The sequence below is a fragment of the Sorex araneus genome, chromosome 1 (genome assembly GCF_027595985.1).
Source record: "Sorex araneus isolate mSorAra2 chromosome 1, mSorAra2.pri, whole genome shotgun sequence".
Lineage (NCBI taxonomy): Eukaryota > Metazoa > Chordata > Mammalia > Eulipotyphla > Soricidae > Sorex > Sorex araneus.
In genome coordinates this window covers 376810991-376828036 of record NC_073302.1, presented here as the reverse complement: position 1 = coordinate 376828036, position 17046 = coordinate 376810991, and the positions used below count along the sequence as shown (strand labels likewise).

The 17046-nt window shown below is 37.3% G+C and overlaps 1 protein-coding gene across 2 annotated transcripts in view; it reads right to left on the bottom strand.

Annotated features, from left to right (window-relative positions):
* Nucleotides 1-17046, bottom strand: part of DGKB (diacylglycerol kinase beta) — a 743388-nt gene that overhangs the window by 24225 nt on the left and 702117 nt on the right. For both annotated transcript variants that reach the window (XM_055124198.1, XM_055124199.1), the window contains 2 exons: nt 9581-9701; nt 8521-8581 (listed from right to left, as the gene is read on the bottom strand). In XM_055124198.1, coding sequence (XP_054980173.1) covers nt 8521-8581; nt 9581-9701 — 182 coding nt within the window. The remainder of the gene's footprint in view (nt 1-8520; nt 8582-9580; nt 9702-17046) is intronic.

Genomic DNA, 17046 nt, shown 5'->3' with positions numbered 1-17046 from the left:
ATGGGGTTTACAAGCTTGCAATGATCCAATATCTGGAAGAACTCTCCCTGGACTTAGTTGCTAAAGTACAGAAATCCAAAACCGCGCGGCCTCATATCTCTTCACAACAGGTCTGACTCTAGTGGGGTACTCCTAACAATAATAGTGAGGTTTGTGTTGAAATATTGAATGTAACCAAAGTAAATAGAAAGTAAAGGGAAATTTATCAGTTACAAGGCGGGGCGGGGGGTGCAGGGGGCGGGATGGGAGGTGTACTGTGTTTTTTTTTTGTGGTGGGATACTGGCACTGGTGAAGGGTTGGTTGTTTCAGCATTGTATAACTGAGACTTAAGCCTGAAAGCATTGTAATTTTCCACATGGTGATTCAATAAAATAAAATTCTTAAAAATAAATAAATAAATAAATATATGTGGGACATAAAATTGTCTTGAATGTTCAATCATTCTTTATCTAGGAATACTGAACTTCTAGATGACCAGATATCTGCCCCAGAAATATCAGGGATCAATCTTAGAACAGCAAGATTACTATACTTCTCAGGGCTTAGCTGATCAGATCCAGATTAGTAATAAATTGAAGGTATTAACATAGATGTGTTTGTGGAAGTGGTTCCAAGGTCCTGAGATATATTATACAGAAGAAGTTCTACTTTCTAAAAGCCAGAGAGAGCAAAACACATTTAAAAATGCTTTTCAGAAGTTGTCTTAACTTCAGCTATGACTTTGGTATGTTTTAATTTTATTTTTTAAGTTCTTGAGGTCACATTTGAGAGTGCTTGGGCTACTTCTGGCTGAGACGTGATTTTCAGCAGTGTACGGGGATGGGTAGATATCATGCAATGCTGGGACGGAATGTGGCCTCCTACATCTATCACGTGCACTCTAGTCCTCTGAGAAATCTCTCAGGCCCTGATAAGTCTCATTATACCTGTGGACATTTCTATACTTGGCATATAATAAGTTCACCACTTTCTTCCTTTTCTCAACTATACAAAAGAAAGTTCAAAAAATCATATCTTAACAACAGGCACAGCACTGAGGGTGATACTGTAGTATAACCTTTTTTGGCATTACTTTTCATAAAAATATCACAAATAGTAACTAATATATGACTATTAATATTTAAAAGTATTAAACCAAGGAAGCCCATATGATGTGTAACATGAATACGTATTTGATAATGCAGATGGAAATGGAAAGAGAGTTTTCACTTTACCATACTAGGAGACAGAACGATTCAATCTTTTAAGGTTGAGAAAGTGTTTCTTCTCGATACATTTAAATTCTTTGCTTTGAGAATGTAATGAATAAAGATAACTCAAAATAACTTCTACATGCCTTTATATATGAAAAATATGTGAATGAATTGCTAGCCAACCTACATTATGTTCCGTGAAAGATTTAGATTTAGTAGAAAGCATTTTTTTTGAAAAAATATTTGCTATACTACCCCAAGAAGTACTTAAGAATTCATAAATTCAAAGTTTATTTGCTATTGGCAGCCTAATTTTGTGTGAAACACAGGGCCACACTTGTGAGAGACATAGATGACCAAAATCATGGTTCCTGACTTCAGGAAGCTTCTATTAAGAAGCAAGACCAATAAACTATCATTTCAAAGTAACACTATAGTTCTGTGATAAGGTTATGAAGCGCTGAAGCTTAGCATTTAGAATAGTTGGAGCCCCGCATAGGGTAGATGAGTGGAGGAAGGGAAATGCTCAGGAAAAAACTTTATGGAATATTTTATAGCAACATGAAATAATTGTCCAAAACAATATACTGAGGGAAAGGAGATATTCACCTGGATGACAGGGAATAGCAGAATAAAGATTAAAAAGATATAAGAGATGCCTGGTTAAAAGGGAAGATTGATTCAAGTTATATTTTGTCAGGTACAAAGTAATTAAATGATATGAGGTAGAGTTGTCTCATTATAAGGTTTTGGTATTTTATAGCAATCATGATGGTAGGAAAATAAAGAACAGATTTGAATGGGAAAAAACGATATAGAAAAACTGATATAGCTATTATTGAATGTGAAAGAGAAATAACATGGGGCAAATCTAGGACAGTGCTAATAGGAATGAAAAGAATGGAAAGGATTCCAGAAATACAGCCTATCATTAGGTCAGCATGAGAGTTGGATATGCCGGGATGAGAGAAGCAAGGGATCGTTCCAGTACATGTGAGCATAAGAAATGATTCCATTAACACTATGGTAAAGGGAAACACAGGGGATTGGGAAAGTGAGAAATAGTGAACATTTGGAAGAGAGAGGATATGGAGCGAAGCAGATGGTGAGTCCATATTAGTTAAATTAATTTGAGTCCTACTATGGTCAATTTCACTAAACACTTCTCTTGGGCACTCAACATTAGCAATTAATAAGGTAGTGTGGGAAGCCTTGGTGTTCAGCTATGAAATATGACCTAGTCTCTCTCACTTCCCATAGCCGACTGTTCTCATCTCCTCCTCTGCTAGTTGCTGTGTTTTTCTCATTGTAGCATTGACAAGTCAGTATAAATTTTCCCTCTTTTATTTTATTTATTTATTTTTTTGCTGGAGATCCAACCCAGGACCTTATTTATTTGGGCCAAGTTCTCTGGTACTGAGCTGTATCCCTGGTTCTACCTAGATTTTTTCAAGGTACAAATTGATTCAATAATCAAGACCTATTTCTTATTTGCTTTTCAATTTTATATATTACATCCAAAGGAAAAAGAAGCTCTACTGTGATCTAAAATTATATCTAGAGCAATTCCTTCATAAATTTAATATCAGCTTATGGAAATTTAAATTTAGCAAAGAATTTTAACATTCTACCAATTCTTATGCTCTGTAAGAAAAACACTGTGTTATTCAATTGAGGGAAAGAACACTCTTTAGTGAAACCATACCAATGCTATGAATACTAAATATTCTTTTCAGTTAAAGTGAAATTTAAAGTTCAGAACTCCATGTGGTTCTAGGAAAAGCAAAGTATGCCAGAATGTGAAATAACAATAATGAGCCATAGTCTAGTACACTTCTTGGTCCACAGTAGACTTCAATAAATGTTTTAAATGAATAAGAAATTTTATAAGGAAATATAATTATGCAAAAATGTTATTAATTGGGAAATTTTATTGATAATAATAACTGGTAACAGAAATATGCTATTATTAATTGAAAGAAAAGTTAATAAACATGTTGTTAAAATACACTTGCAGAATATTTTGAAACATGAATTAGGCTTTTAAATTGATTTTTACCATTGCTTTACTATACTATATAAATCAGAAAGCAGTAAGTCATTTTCCAAAGACCACACTTAGAAGCAGTGGGGGTATTCTGAAGTCCTAAGGACTCTTCAGTTTGACTTTTAGGTGTGGACTGGCAATAAAGAGTGCAGAAAGTAGAGTGCCTAAGTTTTCATTTCTGTTTCTATGCATTATGTATGTAAAATCAGACAAGCCTGACAATATTGTCAGCTGCAGTTATGTCATAAATAGGATGAAGCCAATTATACAAGTGTGTTTGTGTGTATGTGTTTGTATGTGTGTATGTGTGAAAATCTGTAGTACCGTTATTCATGGATTTGCACAAGCGGGCACCAGTAATGTCTCCATTGTGAGACTTGTTACTGTTTTTGGCATATCGAATACGCCACGGGTAGCTTGCCAGGCTCTGCTGTGCGGGCGGGATACTCTCGGTAGCTTGCTGGGCTCTCCGAGAGGGACGGAGGAATTGAACCCAGGTGGGCCACATGCAAGGCAAATGCCCTACCCGCTGTGCTACTGCTCCAGTCAATGTGAAAATCAAATGTATCAACAGACATTAAACTGCACACAGTACAAACTGGAAGCTTAAAAAGTGTTAGCTATTATTATTGCCATCACATCATCTTGCGTTTAAACATGGTAAAGAAACTAAGCTCCCCTTCTCTCTAAAGGTCCAAAAGAACTCAGAGTGCTCATAGCAGATATTCTGCCTTATTGTCTTTCATTTACCATCCAGCTATTAAGACTGATTAAAAGTAACTTGCCATTAAAGAAAAAAACTGTTCCTACCACCCTGAGGACCACCCAGCTTTGCAAACACCATCACTGCCAGACTTCCACTAGTTCCACTGTCATTATCACAACCACTGTCTCAGAGTTCACCATGACTCCTACCAGAAACATCCATGATTATCATTTCACACCTCCATCTGACCATTCATTCCGTCAGCACCACTTCTGTTTGTACAACACCTTACTAACTCACACCATGTGAATACAGTGTGATTCCAGAATTTTTCAGTTTCTAGGATGAAATATAAGGTATGATGTATGCATCCTAGTAAAAGGAGGGGAATGGGAACATACTCACCAGAGAGATAGTAGAAAGCTTTGAAGTTATTCTAAGAGACAATCCTGGTAAGATCCTTGAATTTCTTTTACCAGAAGATTGTTAAGAGAAGATTGCAAAGAAAGAAAAAAAAAAAAAAGTAGGGAGCCTCCTATAGTAGGAAAATGCCTTTAAGCAAGATTCCTGAGATTTTAGACTTTTTTCAATTGTTTCTTTGATTTTTGTGTTCTTAAGCCACACCCAAGTGTGTTTGAGGCCTACTCCTGGTTCTGTGTATAGAGATCTAGTCTGGCAGGGCTTGGAAAACTATGTAGTGTCAGGTACTGACCCTGGATCAGCAGCATGGAAGGCAAGAGTTTTACATGCTGTACTATCTTTCTGCAAGAATTTTACATGTTGCACTGTAGGATAACATAGGGTTTGTCTTTTTAGCCTTGCCGCAGGGAACTTAGTTTACCTAAGAGCAATGGCCTTTCTGTATGGACACAGGAAGACAGTTAATATTATGCTTTGTAACTTGGGAGCTGATTGACTCCAATAATATTTACTCCCGGGCATCTGCTTTCTCAACTCAGTTGCCCTTAGTTCCTAGCACCCCAAAAGCAGGGTCCCGACGAGGGACGAGGGACGGAATGTACCCAGGGCAATCTGTGAGCTACCCTGGCATCGAAATGGGCCAGACCAAAGCGCCACAATACTCAACTATAAGTTGAGAGCATGGTCATAGACAAATGCTGTCACGATCCAAAAGTAGCAATGAGACTAGGACCCTGCTGGGGTTAGGAAGACTAACCTGGCCTGAGGATTGTGGTCTGGAATATATAGTGGATGTTCTCAGGAAGAACCAAACTTTAAGTTTATATCTCTTACTGTGCTCATACAGAATAACATTGCTAGAAATATTAGAAGTAAATTTACTGTAACTATTTAAATAGATTACTAGCTGAGGAAGGAAGAGACACACACTGACACACCCGTGTTTGGACCCCACCCTTGAGAGGATTTCCTAGTAATCTCATCAAAATCCTTAGATGAGATTTTGTTAATCTCCTCGAGAAATGGTCTTACCCTTCTTTGCTGATTTGTTAATGTTAAACCCACCTCTGTGTCACCACCCTATGTAATTTGCTATATAAACTAAGACTGAGGGGCACTGACGAGAGACAGAAGAAGAGGACATAAGAGAAGACACAGAAGACACACAGGAAGACACAGAAGCAAAGGAGACAACACAGACAGAAGAAGATACAGAAGCAGAGACAGAGACAGAGACGAAGAGACAGACAGACAGACAGAATTGAGCACAGCGGCACACACAGAAGCAGAGCACAAGGAGAATCCGTCCTGATCCGTCGTCCTTACACAGTGGCTCGAGAGCACCGAACGTGAGTGGAGCGTGCCCGAGGACAATAGAATGACACGACGGTCATTGCATCTCCCCCTCCTGCGCGCACCCTTGAGATTTTTTACACTGTAATACTATCTGTCTGGGACTGGAGTGATAGCATAGCTGGTAGGGCATTTGCCTTGCACGCAGCCACCCAGGTTCAATTCCTCCGTCCCTCTCAGAGACCTCAGCAAGCTACTGAGAGTATCTTGCCCACATGACAGAGCCTGGCAAGCTACCCGTGGGGTATTTGATATGCCAAAAGCAATAACAAGTCTCATAATGGAGACGTTCCTGGTGCCCGCTTGAGTAAATCAATGAACAGCGGGATGACAGTGCTACAGTGCTACTATCTTTCTGGCTCATAAGTTTGTTTTATGTTGATATTACAGAAATAATAGATTTTAATAATAGGGGCATTCAATTGCTGAAAGCTACGTACCAGTAATAAACACCACGTCATAATTATGTGCAGGATACAAATATTAAGCCCATGCTTGAAACTAAAATCACTGAAAGGAAAGTTAAATTTTCTTTGTTCTATGCTAAGCAATGCTATTAGGAATATATAGTTAAACTGGTTTAAACACAAGGTTAAGAGGGCCTTAGGGGTGGTGAGATGGCTCAAAGGACTGGGGCACTTTCTTTGTATGCTGAGCCATGGGTTTGATCCCCTCACATAGCATGGTCCCGTAAACATGCTGGGAGCAACTCTTGAGCACTGAGGCAAGAGTGGAGCCCAGCTGGGAGTAGCCTCCCATAATTTAGTATGGCACCAAACAAACCAAACAAAAATGGGTTTAATCAGAGTTCTAAATTTGAAGTGGAAATTTGCTATACATCTGACATTGACAATGCTACTTAACATCCCAAAGCATCAGATGTTTTCTTCATCTGAAATACTGTGATATCCATTTATCTAGCCATTGTATGAATATGCAATAAATACTCATATGTAACACAAGCACTTGGCACAATGCTTTCACTAGTTAAAGATTAAACTCCACCTGTGACTCACTAATCAGTTTCTCTACCAATCTGAGCTATATTAAAACTGACACCATCCATCATGGATAAGATCTGATACTTATTCATCTTTTTCTTACTTCTTAAGATAATTCACTAGAAAATTGCTTCCTTCCATCCACAAAAAGTATCTAAAATCCATCTATTTCCCTGATACTATCCTAATTCCAAACTTAGATTAGACTGATCGACCATGTGCTTACTAGCATCTATATAGAAACCATGTATGAGTTTTAACCATGTAAATCAGAGGATGTTTAAAGCATTAATATTTTCCAAAGTACTTAGAATCAAATACAAAAAATTCATCACATCTTTCCCTTCGTCATCTGCATGTTCCCTGTCTATCTTTTCTATTGTACATTTTAGCACACTTTCCTAACTTCAAAATCTTTGGTCAAAGCATCCTACTTATTGACTTATCTATTTTATTAATTGTCTGTTTGGTTTTTTTTGCCATTCAGTGGTGGTCAGGGGCTATTTCTAGCTCTGTGCTCAGGCGTGATATTTGGAGTGATCTCAGGACTACATTTGGTGCTGGGATTGAACCTGGGTTGGCAGCATGCAAAGCAAGGGCCTTAACCCCCATACTTCCTCTCCAGCACCTATGTATGTAACCTATGTATGTATTCTAATCACACTTAATATCTGACTTTTCTTCAGAAGAGACAACCCAACTCATCTATCTAAATAATATCTTCTATATTATTTCCAGTTTCTCTATCAACTTTATTTTTTAATAATTTAAGATTATATTTATCATATCTACTTTTTTGTGTGTTTGGGAGAGCACTCGTATCAGTGTTCAGGACTCACTCTTGATTCTCTGCTCACAGATCGTTCCTGCTGGAGCTTAGGGGACCACAGGTAATACTAAGGATAAAACCTGGGTTTATAGTGTGCAAGGCTTGTGCCCTACCCACTGTAGTATTTCTCCTGCCCCATATCAATATTTTCTTTCTTTTTTTTTTAGGGCATTTTTGGCCACACCCAGCAATGCTGAGGGTTTACTCCTGGTGGTGTTCAGAGGATCATACGGAATGCCAGATGTTGAACACAAGTTTGCCACATGTGAGGCAAATGCCCTACCCACTGTACTATCACACTAGGCCCTATCTACATTTTTAATATGTATGTCATCTCATTACTAGAGTGTAAGTGGTTGGAGGACAGCTATCTATCTTATGTTTTATCATTTCATATTCTATTATTGTTATCTCTATTATTGATCATATTTCCACTCTCAGTGCCAAGAACATTGCCTATTATGTTTTTGACATGTACTAAAATAATTGCAATACAAAAGGAAACATACTTTTTTTATAAATAAATACCTTAAATACCTAATATGGAAAAAACAACTACAGGTGGGTTTTTTTTTTCTATTGAAATACAAACCATCAAATTCCCAAATAGAATCAAAAGAACAGATGGGTAATAAATTCAGATCCATAAATACATTTCTCCTTAGAAGTTCTGAAATAAGTACTAGGAACGTTAAACTAAACTTTATCAATTTTGTTTAGTTCCAGAGTTATAAATGACCTATGGTATAGATATTTAAGTTTAAACACTTAAATTAGCAGAAATGTCAATAAGTCATCTTTTCCAAGGACATCTAATTTTTGAAAACAGAATGCAGATAGAAAACAAAGTCTGTGGTGATAAGTTTAAAATTTAGATTGCTTTGTTTAGTAATGAGTATGTAATTAGTCATGGGAGAATATGCATCTGGAAGGCAAAAAAACTAGGTGATTTCAGTTCCATCTCACTCACTGTGCATGGGGTCTGCATCCATGGCTCCCCATCGATCTGCATTGGCAGAGACTTGCTAGTCCTGGGAGAAAATATTTCATTTTAAGTATAAGATTGATTAACATAGAAACACTTTAGATAACAGATTCTCTGTAAGACACAACAGGATAAAACTAGGGAATGCAAATATAGAAGTTGCTGGGCTCTCAAGTTCTCTCTTCTGAAAGGGACTCACTTGATTTTAATGAATACCCTGAAAGGTATCTAGCTCAAAGGAATGTTAAGAGCTTCCTGGTAAATGTAGTGATATAAACAAAAATTCTGGATGCCAAAAGAAAAATGCAGGGTTTATGTTTAATGACATGATCAGAATTCCTACAGCCAAATGAGTCTCTTAAAAACATTGCAAACCTACATCACAAACACAAAGAAAAGGTGTTTGATGCTGCTTTGGATTTTCTAGTATCAACAGTTTCACAGAAATAACATCAATTATATCTGTGCTGTAATCTGTGGCTTGACATCCTGGTCAAAATAAAGCTGTTTTAGAAAACAGGTTAGATTTCAGAAAAATGACTATAAATGAAAATATCCACATTTAATCCACATAACAAGCTTTACTTCATAATTATTTAATTATACTCAAAATAGCTTCATTTTTAATTTTCTTGAAAATTGTCTTAGCTGTGTTAAATACTGTCTGTTAGTCCATGAAAATTAGTTAATAGCATTTTAATTCATGTTTTTATTCAATAATTTGTTCAATAGAAACACACACACACACACATATATTGGTAAAGAGGCTGAGTGTGAGCCATACTAAGAAGGATAAAATTTCTAAGTTGGAAATATATGCATTATCTCAACAACAGAGAGTCAAATTCTCATGAATCTAATGTAAAAAGACTAACCAAAACTTTATAAAAAAATCTTCAAATTTTCATCATTTGAAACAAAGCAGCATTAGTCACTGAACCTTTGAGGCATGAATGAGACAAGTGTCCGTATCTGAGATTTTCATTTTAAACTTTAGTCTGCATCTGTCTCTTGTTAGACTCTTTTCTCAATTAGAAATAATTACCTGATGACCACAGAGGAGCACTGAGCTAGTCGCCGTCCAGCACTTTTCAGGCCTGTGTATATCTGTCCCATCTCCATGGCTCCTTCCAAGCCAACTACCTCCAAAAGCTGGTCACTAAGATCTGAAAGAACACAGATACCTTGTAAGTAACAATATCATGTCACTAGGTATTGTGGAGCTAAAACTTCAAAAGTGGATTTTTTTTTCTTCTCCACAAAGAAGCTAGATACACACTATTTCTGACACTTTCAGTTTCGTTCGACTTGAGATGCTATGAGAGAAATTTTGCTGCCAGTGTCTTCAAAATCAAAATGACAAGAACGAAGGCAGAACCAAGTAATGCCAAAAGATACACCAGTCCTTTTGAACAGTAATGCTCTCAAGGTGATTCCACATGTAAACATGGACATTCACGTGTTTCACACTAGACGTTTGGCAGCAAAAACACATTTTAGCATTATAAAATGTGAGGTCAGACTGCCAAATCCTATTCTGTTAAATTACTAGGAAAAGAGACCTTAGAGATCATAAGTCAAATTCTCCCATCTAAGACTGTATCTTTAAATCACAGAGTAATGTACCACTACTCATAGGTGACTGTGAGAAGTTTCAAGAAGAAAATTAGGGCCAGAGAGACAACACAGGGGTCCAGGTGTTTATCTTGAATGTGGCCTGGTGAGCCCTTGTTGGATCCTTGGTACCACACAGCTGCTGAACACTGTCCAGTGTGGATCCTGGGCACTTTGGCAGGATTCTAGCAGCAACATGCCCATCCCTGGGGGCAGCCTCTGAGCCTTTTGAATATCACTTGGGAATTCCCCACCCCCCACTGCAAAAAAATATTCTTTGAAATGTTTTTCTAATAATAAGGGATAGCAAAAACACTGTTTGGGACCAGACTATATAATTAGAGTAGCATAATCATTTCATTTTAACAATATGCAGGAGAAAAGGTCCAAAAGTACATGGTATTGTTTGTCAGGTGCTTAGTAAGTGCTTAACACATGTATCATCTATTTACTTCCCTTTCAAGAATAATGTGAGAATATATGACGATTCCAATTTAAAATGAAAATTATTAAAAATTTAAGAGATTTTGGTTTTGTATTGATTTTATCAGCTTGCTTAATTTTCTAAAAGTCTTATTTAAACATTTCTGAATGAAATACATTTAACTTATGGAAGCCACGAGTCAGGAACATATAAATATTACAGCTAATAGGTATATAATCTGCTGCTCAGGTAAAACCAGTAACTTGACCAAAGCCTGGTGTTATGCTGAAGGGGCAGGATTTGAACCTAGGGGTGCCTAATTCCAAAGCCAGTACTTTTTTCTTCTGCAGAAGTTATGAATAGTGTTACATCATAATTTCAATGTGAAATATCAGCTGAGTCATCTAAAATCAATGTTGAAAGCTAGCAGGGAATAAATAACAATAAATAAATAAAATTATGGCAGGTAATTATTTTTGCTCACTAAATGTGGTTAAAAGATTGATATTACTCCCAGCATATGACTGGTTATTTATAAATATTACATCACAATTAAGAAATCCAAATTCAGCAACATTTTAACAGGAGGAAAAAAGATTTTTTTCCTAGTAATGTTTTTAAGAATTTTCAAACTTTTTTTTTTTTTGGGCCACATGTGGCAATGCATAGGGGTTACTCCTGACTTTGCACTCAGGAATTGCTCCTGGTGGTGCTCAGGGGACCATATGGGATGCTGGGAATCGAACCCGGGTCGGCCGTGTGCAAGGCAAATGCCCTACCTGCTGTGCTATCGCTCCAGCCCCAAGAATTTTCAAATTTTTAAAGGAAAATTGAATATAGTCTTGCTTGCTTTTCAAGCCTGTGTTCTCTCTTGAACATATATTCTCTCTTTTTCTTTTGAGTTTTCCACTTTGGAGAAGCCCAGATTCTTTCTTCCTTCCCTGCTCACGCATATTCCTTTTTTCTCTCCCTTTACATGTTTCTGAGTGAATTTTTTTCAGAAAAATTATTATGCTTCACAATAAAAAACAAATATTTAAAATAAGTATTTTGAATTGAAAAAAATTGTCTTATCTATATTGCTTTAGAGAGTAAAATGATCTCCTTATTTTATTTCTATATTAGATCTTGAAAGGGCTGGAGCGATAGCACAGTGGGTAGAGCGTTTGCCTTGCATGCGACCAACCTGGGTTTGATTCCTCCATCCCTTTCTGAGAGCCCAGCAAGCTACTGAGAATCCCTCCTGCATGGCAAAATCTGGCAAGCTCCCAATGGCGTGTTGGATATGCCAAAAACAGTAACAACAAGTCTCACAATGGAAATGTTACTGGTGCCCGCTCAAGCAAATCAATGAACAACGGGACGACAGTGCAGTGACAGTGACAGTTTTGTTTTTATACAAGGAGGAAAATTGCTTGTATGAGTTTCTAGTCACATAAGCAACACACCCAACTGCTTAACAAGTTAGCACAAAGTATCTGGACCTTTTTGATTTGGAGGCAAAACTCTCAGCATGCTATAGGGTTCTTTTTTGTTTTAATAGCCTCCCATGTTCCCATATGTTTTCAAATGAAAACAAATCATTCAACAGTGCTTCAGAAATTGAAAAAGCTGGGTTTGTGCGATAAATTGCAAAAGCATGATAATCACACAAGATAATCATAAACTGCTGATCAAAACTAAGATTTGATTTGAAGAAAGTGTGTTTTGTATGAACTCCAATTTGTATGGACATCCCTTATTCTCCCCAATTAATTTATATTAAACAAGGAGTTCATAATAAAATATGATTTATTTTCAGTGAAGCTCAAAGGTATGGCAAAGAGCATAGACATATTTAAGTTTGTTATGCCTATGAATACTAGAACATTTAAAATAAGTCCTTAAAATATAAAGTGTGACCAACTACTATATTTTTTAAAAAAAGAATGAAAAAACCTGGAACTTTTTACTCTAACCCATGGATGTAGCCTGCGATTTCTCCCAGTAAACTCAACTATCTAACCACAAAATCAAATGTTAACAAGTCATAATAACTCACATTCACCTTGCTTTTCTAAACCTTGTTTGGACTTATCTCTCAGGAAATTTGTTCTGTGTTTCTAGTTTAAATTTATGTTGCCAAGAACAGATGGACAAGGAATGGAAACATATTCTTTCAGCTGTAGCCTGCACTAAAATGTGCTTGGCCTGGGTGTTAATATGAATTTCTTAGATATATGTCAACCAAAATCTACATTGTCGCAAGTACTAAAACCCCAGATGTGTGTTTGGTGAGATCTATAAAACAAAAACAACTGTAAGACTGAACTCCATACTTAGAATTATATATTTTGTACTGCCAGTTTCCTAAAGAGGTGACATTTTATATTTCTGTAAAGATCTGTTTGATGGGAACTATTCATCAAGAATTTAAACACTTTCTCACAACAGAGTTATCTGTGAGTCCTTACATTTTCTTGAATCATGGGGATTGTATAATTCTACACCACATTGCTACCGTCTACCACTCTCTTGAATCGTTCTTTCTTTTAATTTTTTCTTAGTTTTACTCCCTGAAATAATACTGTGGAAAAATTCTATCATTAGTATCAGTTATAGATATTTTCAGATTAGAAGACTCAAGTTTTAAGTGATCACATATCTGTTAACATATATAATTGTATTAAAGACAGTAAAATGTTTACTAACTCTGGTAAAGGTAAGAAAATACCCTATTTCTTCTAATTTGGAGCTACACACTCAGTAAAATAGCTAAGAGTTGTAACCAATCTAGATATCCAAGAACAGATAAGTGGATCATGAAGATGTGGTATATACACACAATGGAATACTACACAGCTATAAGGAATGATGAAATCATGCAAAATCATGTGGAGCTAGAAAATATCTGTTAAACGCAGTAAACAAGAAGAAAAAGGAGAAACACAGGGTGATATCACTCATGTGTGGTATTTAGAACAACTGGATGAGGGAATGAAGGTGTTAAGAAAAGGATGCCCTAATCAACTTTGGCCTCAAATTGTAGGGAGAAGAAGGATTGGAGTGGTGGGAGAGAATAGACGATGAGAAGCAACAAGGGCAAGGACATGGGATTCAGGTAGAAAGATTTTGTTATGGAACGTTAGAGCCATATAGCCAAACCACAGAGGCAACAACACGGAAATCAAGAGACCCAAATGTAACAATCAAACTTAGAAAGGAGCCTGGTGGGGTTGGGCAGGGAATATGGGAGAGAACCTGGGAATTTTGATGGAGGAAAATTGATACTAGTGGTGGGATCAGTGCTATAGTATTGTATATCTAAAACACATCTACGAACAACATTGTGAATCATAGTGCTTTAATAAGAGAATGTGGAAAAATTGTATAGTCCCAGCATAGTCTGGGACTAGAGTGATAGCACAGTGTTTAGGGCATTTGCTTGCACCCAGCCTACCCCAATTCGATTCCTCCGTCCCTCTTGGAGAGCCCAGAAAGCTACCGTGAGTATCCTGCCTGCACAGCAGGGCCTGGCAAGCTACCTATGGCATATTCGATATGCCAAAAAGAGTAACAGCAAGTCTTGAAATGGAAATGTTACTGGTGCCTGCTCGAGCAAATTGATGAACAACAGGACGACAGTGCTGCAGTGCTACAGAGAGTCTGCAGTGTCCATACCTGATCTCTCGTACATACATTTTCTGTTTTTTTGGTACTCAGGGTCCTGCTGGAATCTTAAGGTTGTTTTTGTTTCATAATTAAGACTTTTGTTCTATATGTAGTATCATCTAAAAACAGAGACTTCTTCACTTTACATTCTAGTTAAATTTTATTTTAAGTCACGTACCTTTGGGAACTCAGAGCCAATCAGATTGAATCATTTTAATTGGTTTGAATTCACAATGACTGTTGGTTTCACACGTGAGTACCAGTAGTAAACTATAGTAAACTATCGACCGAAGTTGGCTCAACCACTGATGAGATTAAGAATAGTTTTACATTTTACAAAGTAGAAACAATGAAAAGAGTACCCCATGATATCTGAATATTAACATGAAATTCAAATTTAAATGTCCATTAATTAATTTTTATTGAATCAAATTACACCATTTAATTTTATCTTACCTGTATTTGTTTTCATGCTATAGTGGCAGAGGAAAGTTGTTATAACAGAGACCAAATGTTCCCCAAACTTAACAAGTTTACTATTTAGACCTCTAGAGGAAAAGTGGCAATCTCTGCATAAGAGAGAGACACAGTAAGTCTTTCAGGACACTCAAAATTTTGTACCCAAGTTTTTTGTTTTTTGTTTTTGTTTTTGTTTTTGGGTCACACCTGGCGATGCACAGGGGTTACTCCTGGCTCTGCACTCAGGAATTACTCCTGGCGGTGCTCAGGGGACCATATGGGATGCTGGGATTTGAACCCAGGTCGGCCGTGTGCAAGGCAAACGCCCTACCCGCTATGCTATCACTCCAGCCCCAGGACACTCAAAATTTTTTATGTTGTTCCTTTAAATGTCAAATAGTCTCAGAGAAGCCTAAAATACATAATGTCTGAGTACTCTTACTTCATAGCATCTATCCATGTATGCAATATCCATGAAGTCTCGAATCCCTCATATATTATATGATTTTGCAAAACTTACTATTAATATTGTTTTTAAAACACTAATATTTCTAATGAATCTTATTATAGAAGAAATAGTAACTGAATATTCAATTATTATGATTATTATGCTCATTTGTTACATCTTGATTGGCTTTCTTGGGAGAGTGAGAAAAAGGATTGGTGTCATAGGAAGGCAGATACTATAATGGGGCCTGTAGGACCAGATGAGAACAGAATAACCAGTGAATACTGAGAAATTCTAACACACTAAACTGGGATACATGTGTTTATTCCAAAAAGGATATGTTTTTTGTTTAATTTAGTTTAAAGAGATATATTCTTGAGGGAGAAAAAACACTACATTTTGGAAAGATTTGATGTTTTTTTTTCAGATAGAGCCATAGAGGGAACAGTGGTTAAAGATGCTGTTCAATTTTGTACTTTCATATTTTGGAGTAAAAAGTGTGTGTGTATTAGGGGGAGCATCTATTTGTACCCAGACACTATTCCTGAATCTGTGTTCAGAAGTGATCACTTGCAATGCTCAGGGCACTCTATGCTGTGCCAGGTTAAATCACTATTTGTCACAAGCAAGGCAAGCATCTTACTTCCTTTATAATCTCTCCAGTGTTATATTTCCATATTTAAATGGGAAGTTAAAAAGAGAGGCTTCAGCCATGTCCCACTGACACCACCATGAAAATTCATTTATCAGCCTTGTTCCAGAGATTCATAAATAAATCTTGAAAGCGATCTAAGAGCTGCAAAAATTTCCTGGACAGCCATTCCTGGCTGAGACCTCCAAGGCAACTTTGGAGAAGAGCAGACCAGCTCCAGCTCTAATAAAGCCCCCGGAAGCTGCCCACACACCCCAAGGCTGTCACCAGGCCTCAGCTGAACTCTTCCACTATAGGATGAAGCTCTGCAGAGAACCAAATCTGCTAAAAACTTCTCGGGGTTTTTTTGGCTGAAACCTTCTTGGAGTCAGGATAGGCAACAACCTCCCACCTCTCTCTTCTGGAAGACCTGCAGCCATTCCCATGTCCCACCCATCTGCCTCTGGTCAGATTGTCCCATTAATACTCTGGATTTGCTGGAGCTGACATCTCCAAACTTTACAACACTGACATCCCAGTAGGAGAACACCAGATTGGATGAGATGCAACACAGAACCCAACCAATTTTTACTAACAAAAACATTAACTTGCAACAACAGTTTAGTAAGTAAACCCTCAGATAAGGACTTACTGTCCCCATGGTGAGAAACAACAATTTTTCACAAATTTTCTTCCACAGAAATATTTTTTGATCATTTCATTAGTCATTCTAGGATAAGAAACAATCACTGCCACTGTCACTGTCACTGTCATCCTGATGCTCATCGATTTGCTCGAGTGGGCACCAGTAATGTCTGCATTGTGAGACTTGTTGTTACTGTTTTTGAAATATCGAGTTCGCCACAGGTAGCTTGCCAGGCTCTGCTGTGTGGGCGGGATATTCTCCGTAGCTTGCCGGACTCTCTGAGAGGGGCGGAGGAATCAAATCCGGGTCGGCCACGTGCAAGGCAAATGCCCTACCCGCTATACTCTCGCTCCAGCCCAACAAGCAATATAAAATAAATTATTTTGGGCATGTTACCAGGAAGGCTTGAGGGGAAGCTGGGAAATGAAGACAATGGAGGGGGAAAAGTGACCATGGCGGTGAGATTGGTGTTGGAATACTGGATGCCTCTAACTAATCATCATGAACAAAATTGTAAATCATGGTGTTTAAATAAAGTTGGGGGGAAAATAAAAGAGGTTTTTCAGAGGGCTGAAAATGATTTGATGATTTCAAAGAAATCATCAAAATTGGTCATATTAGATCAGGTGTCTTAAAAT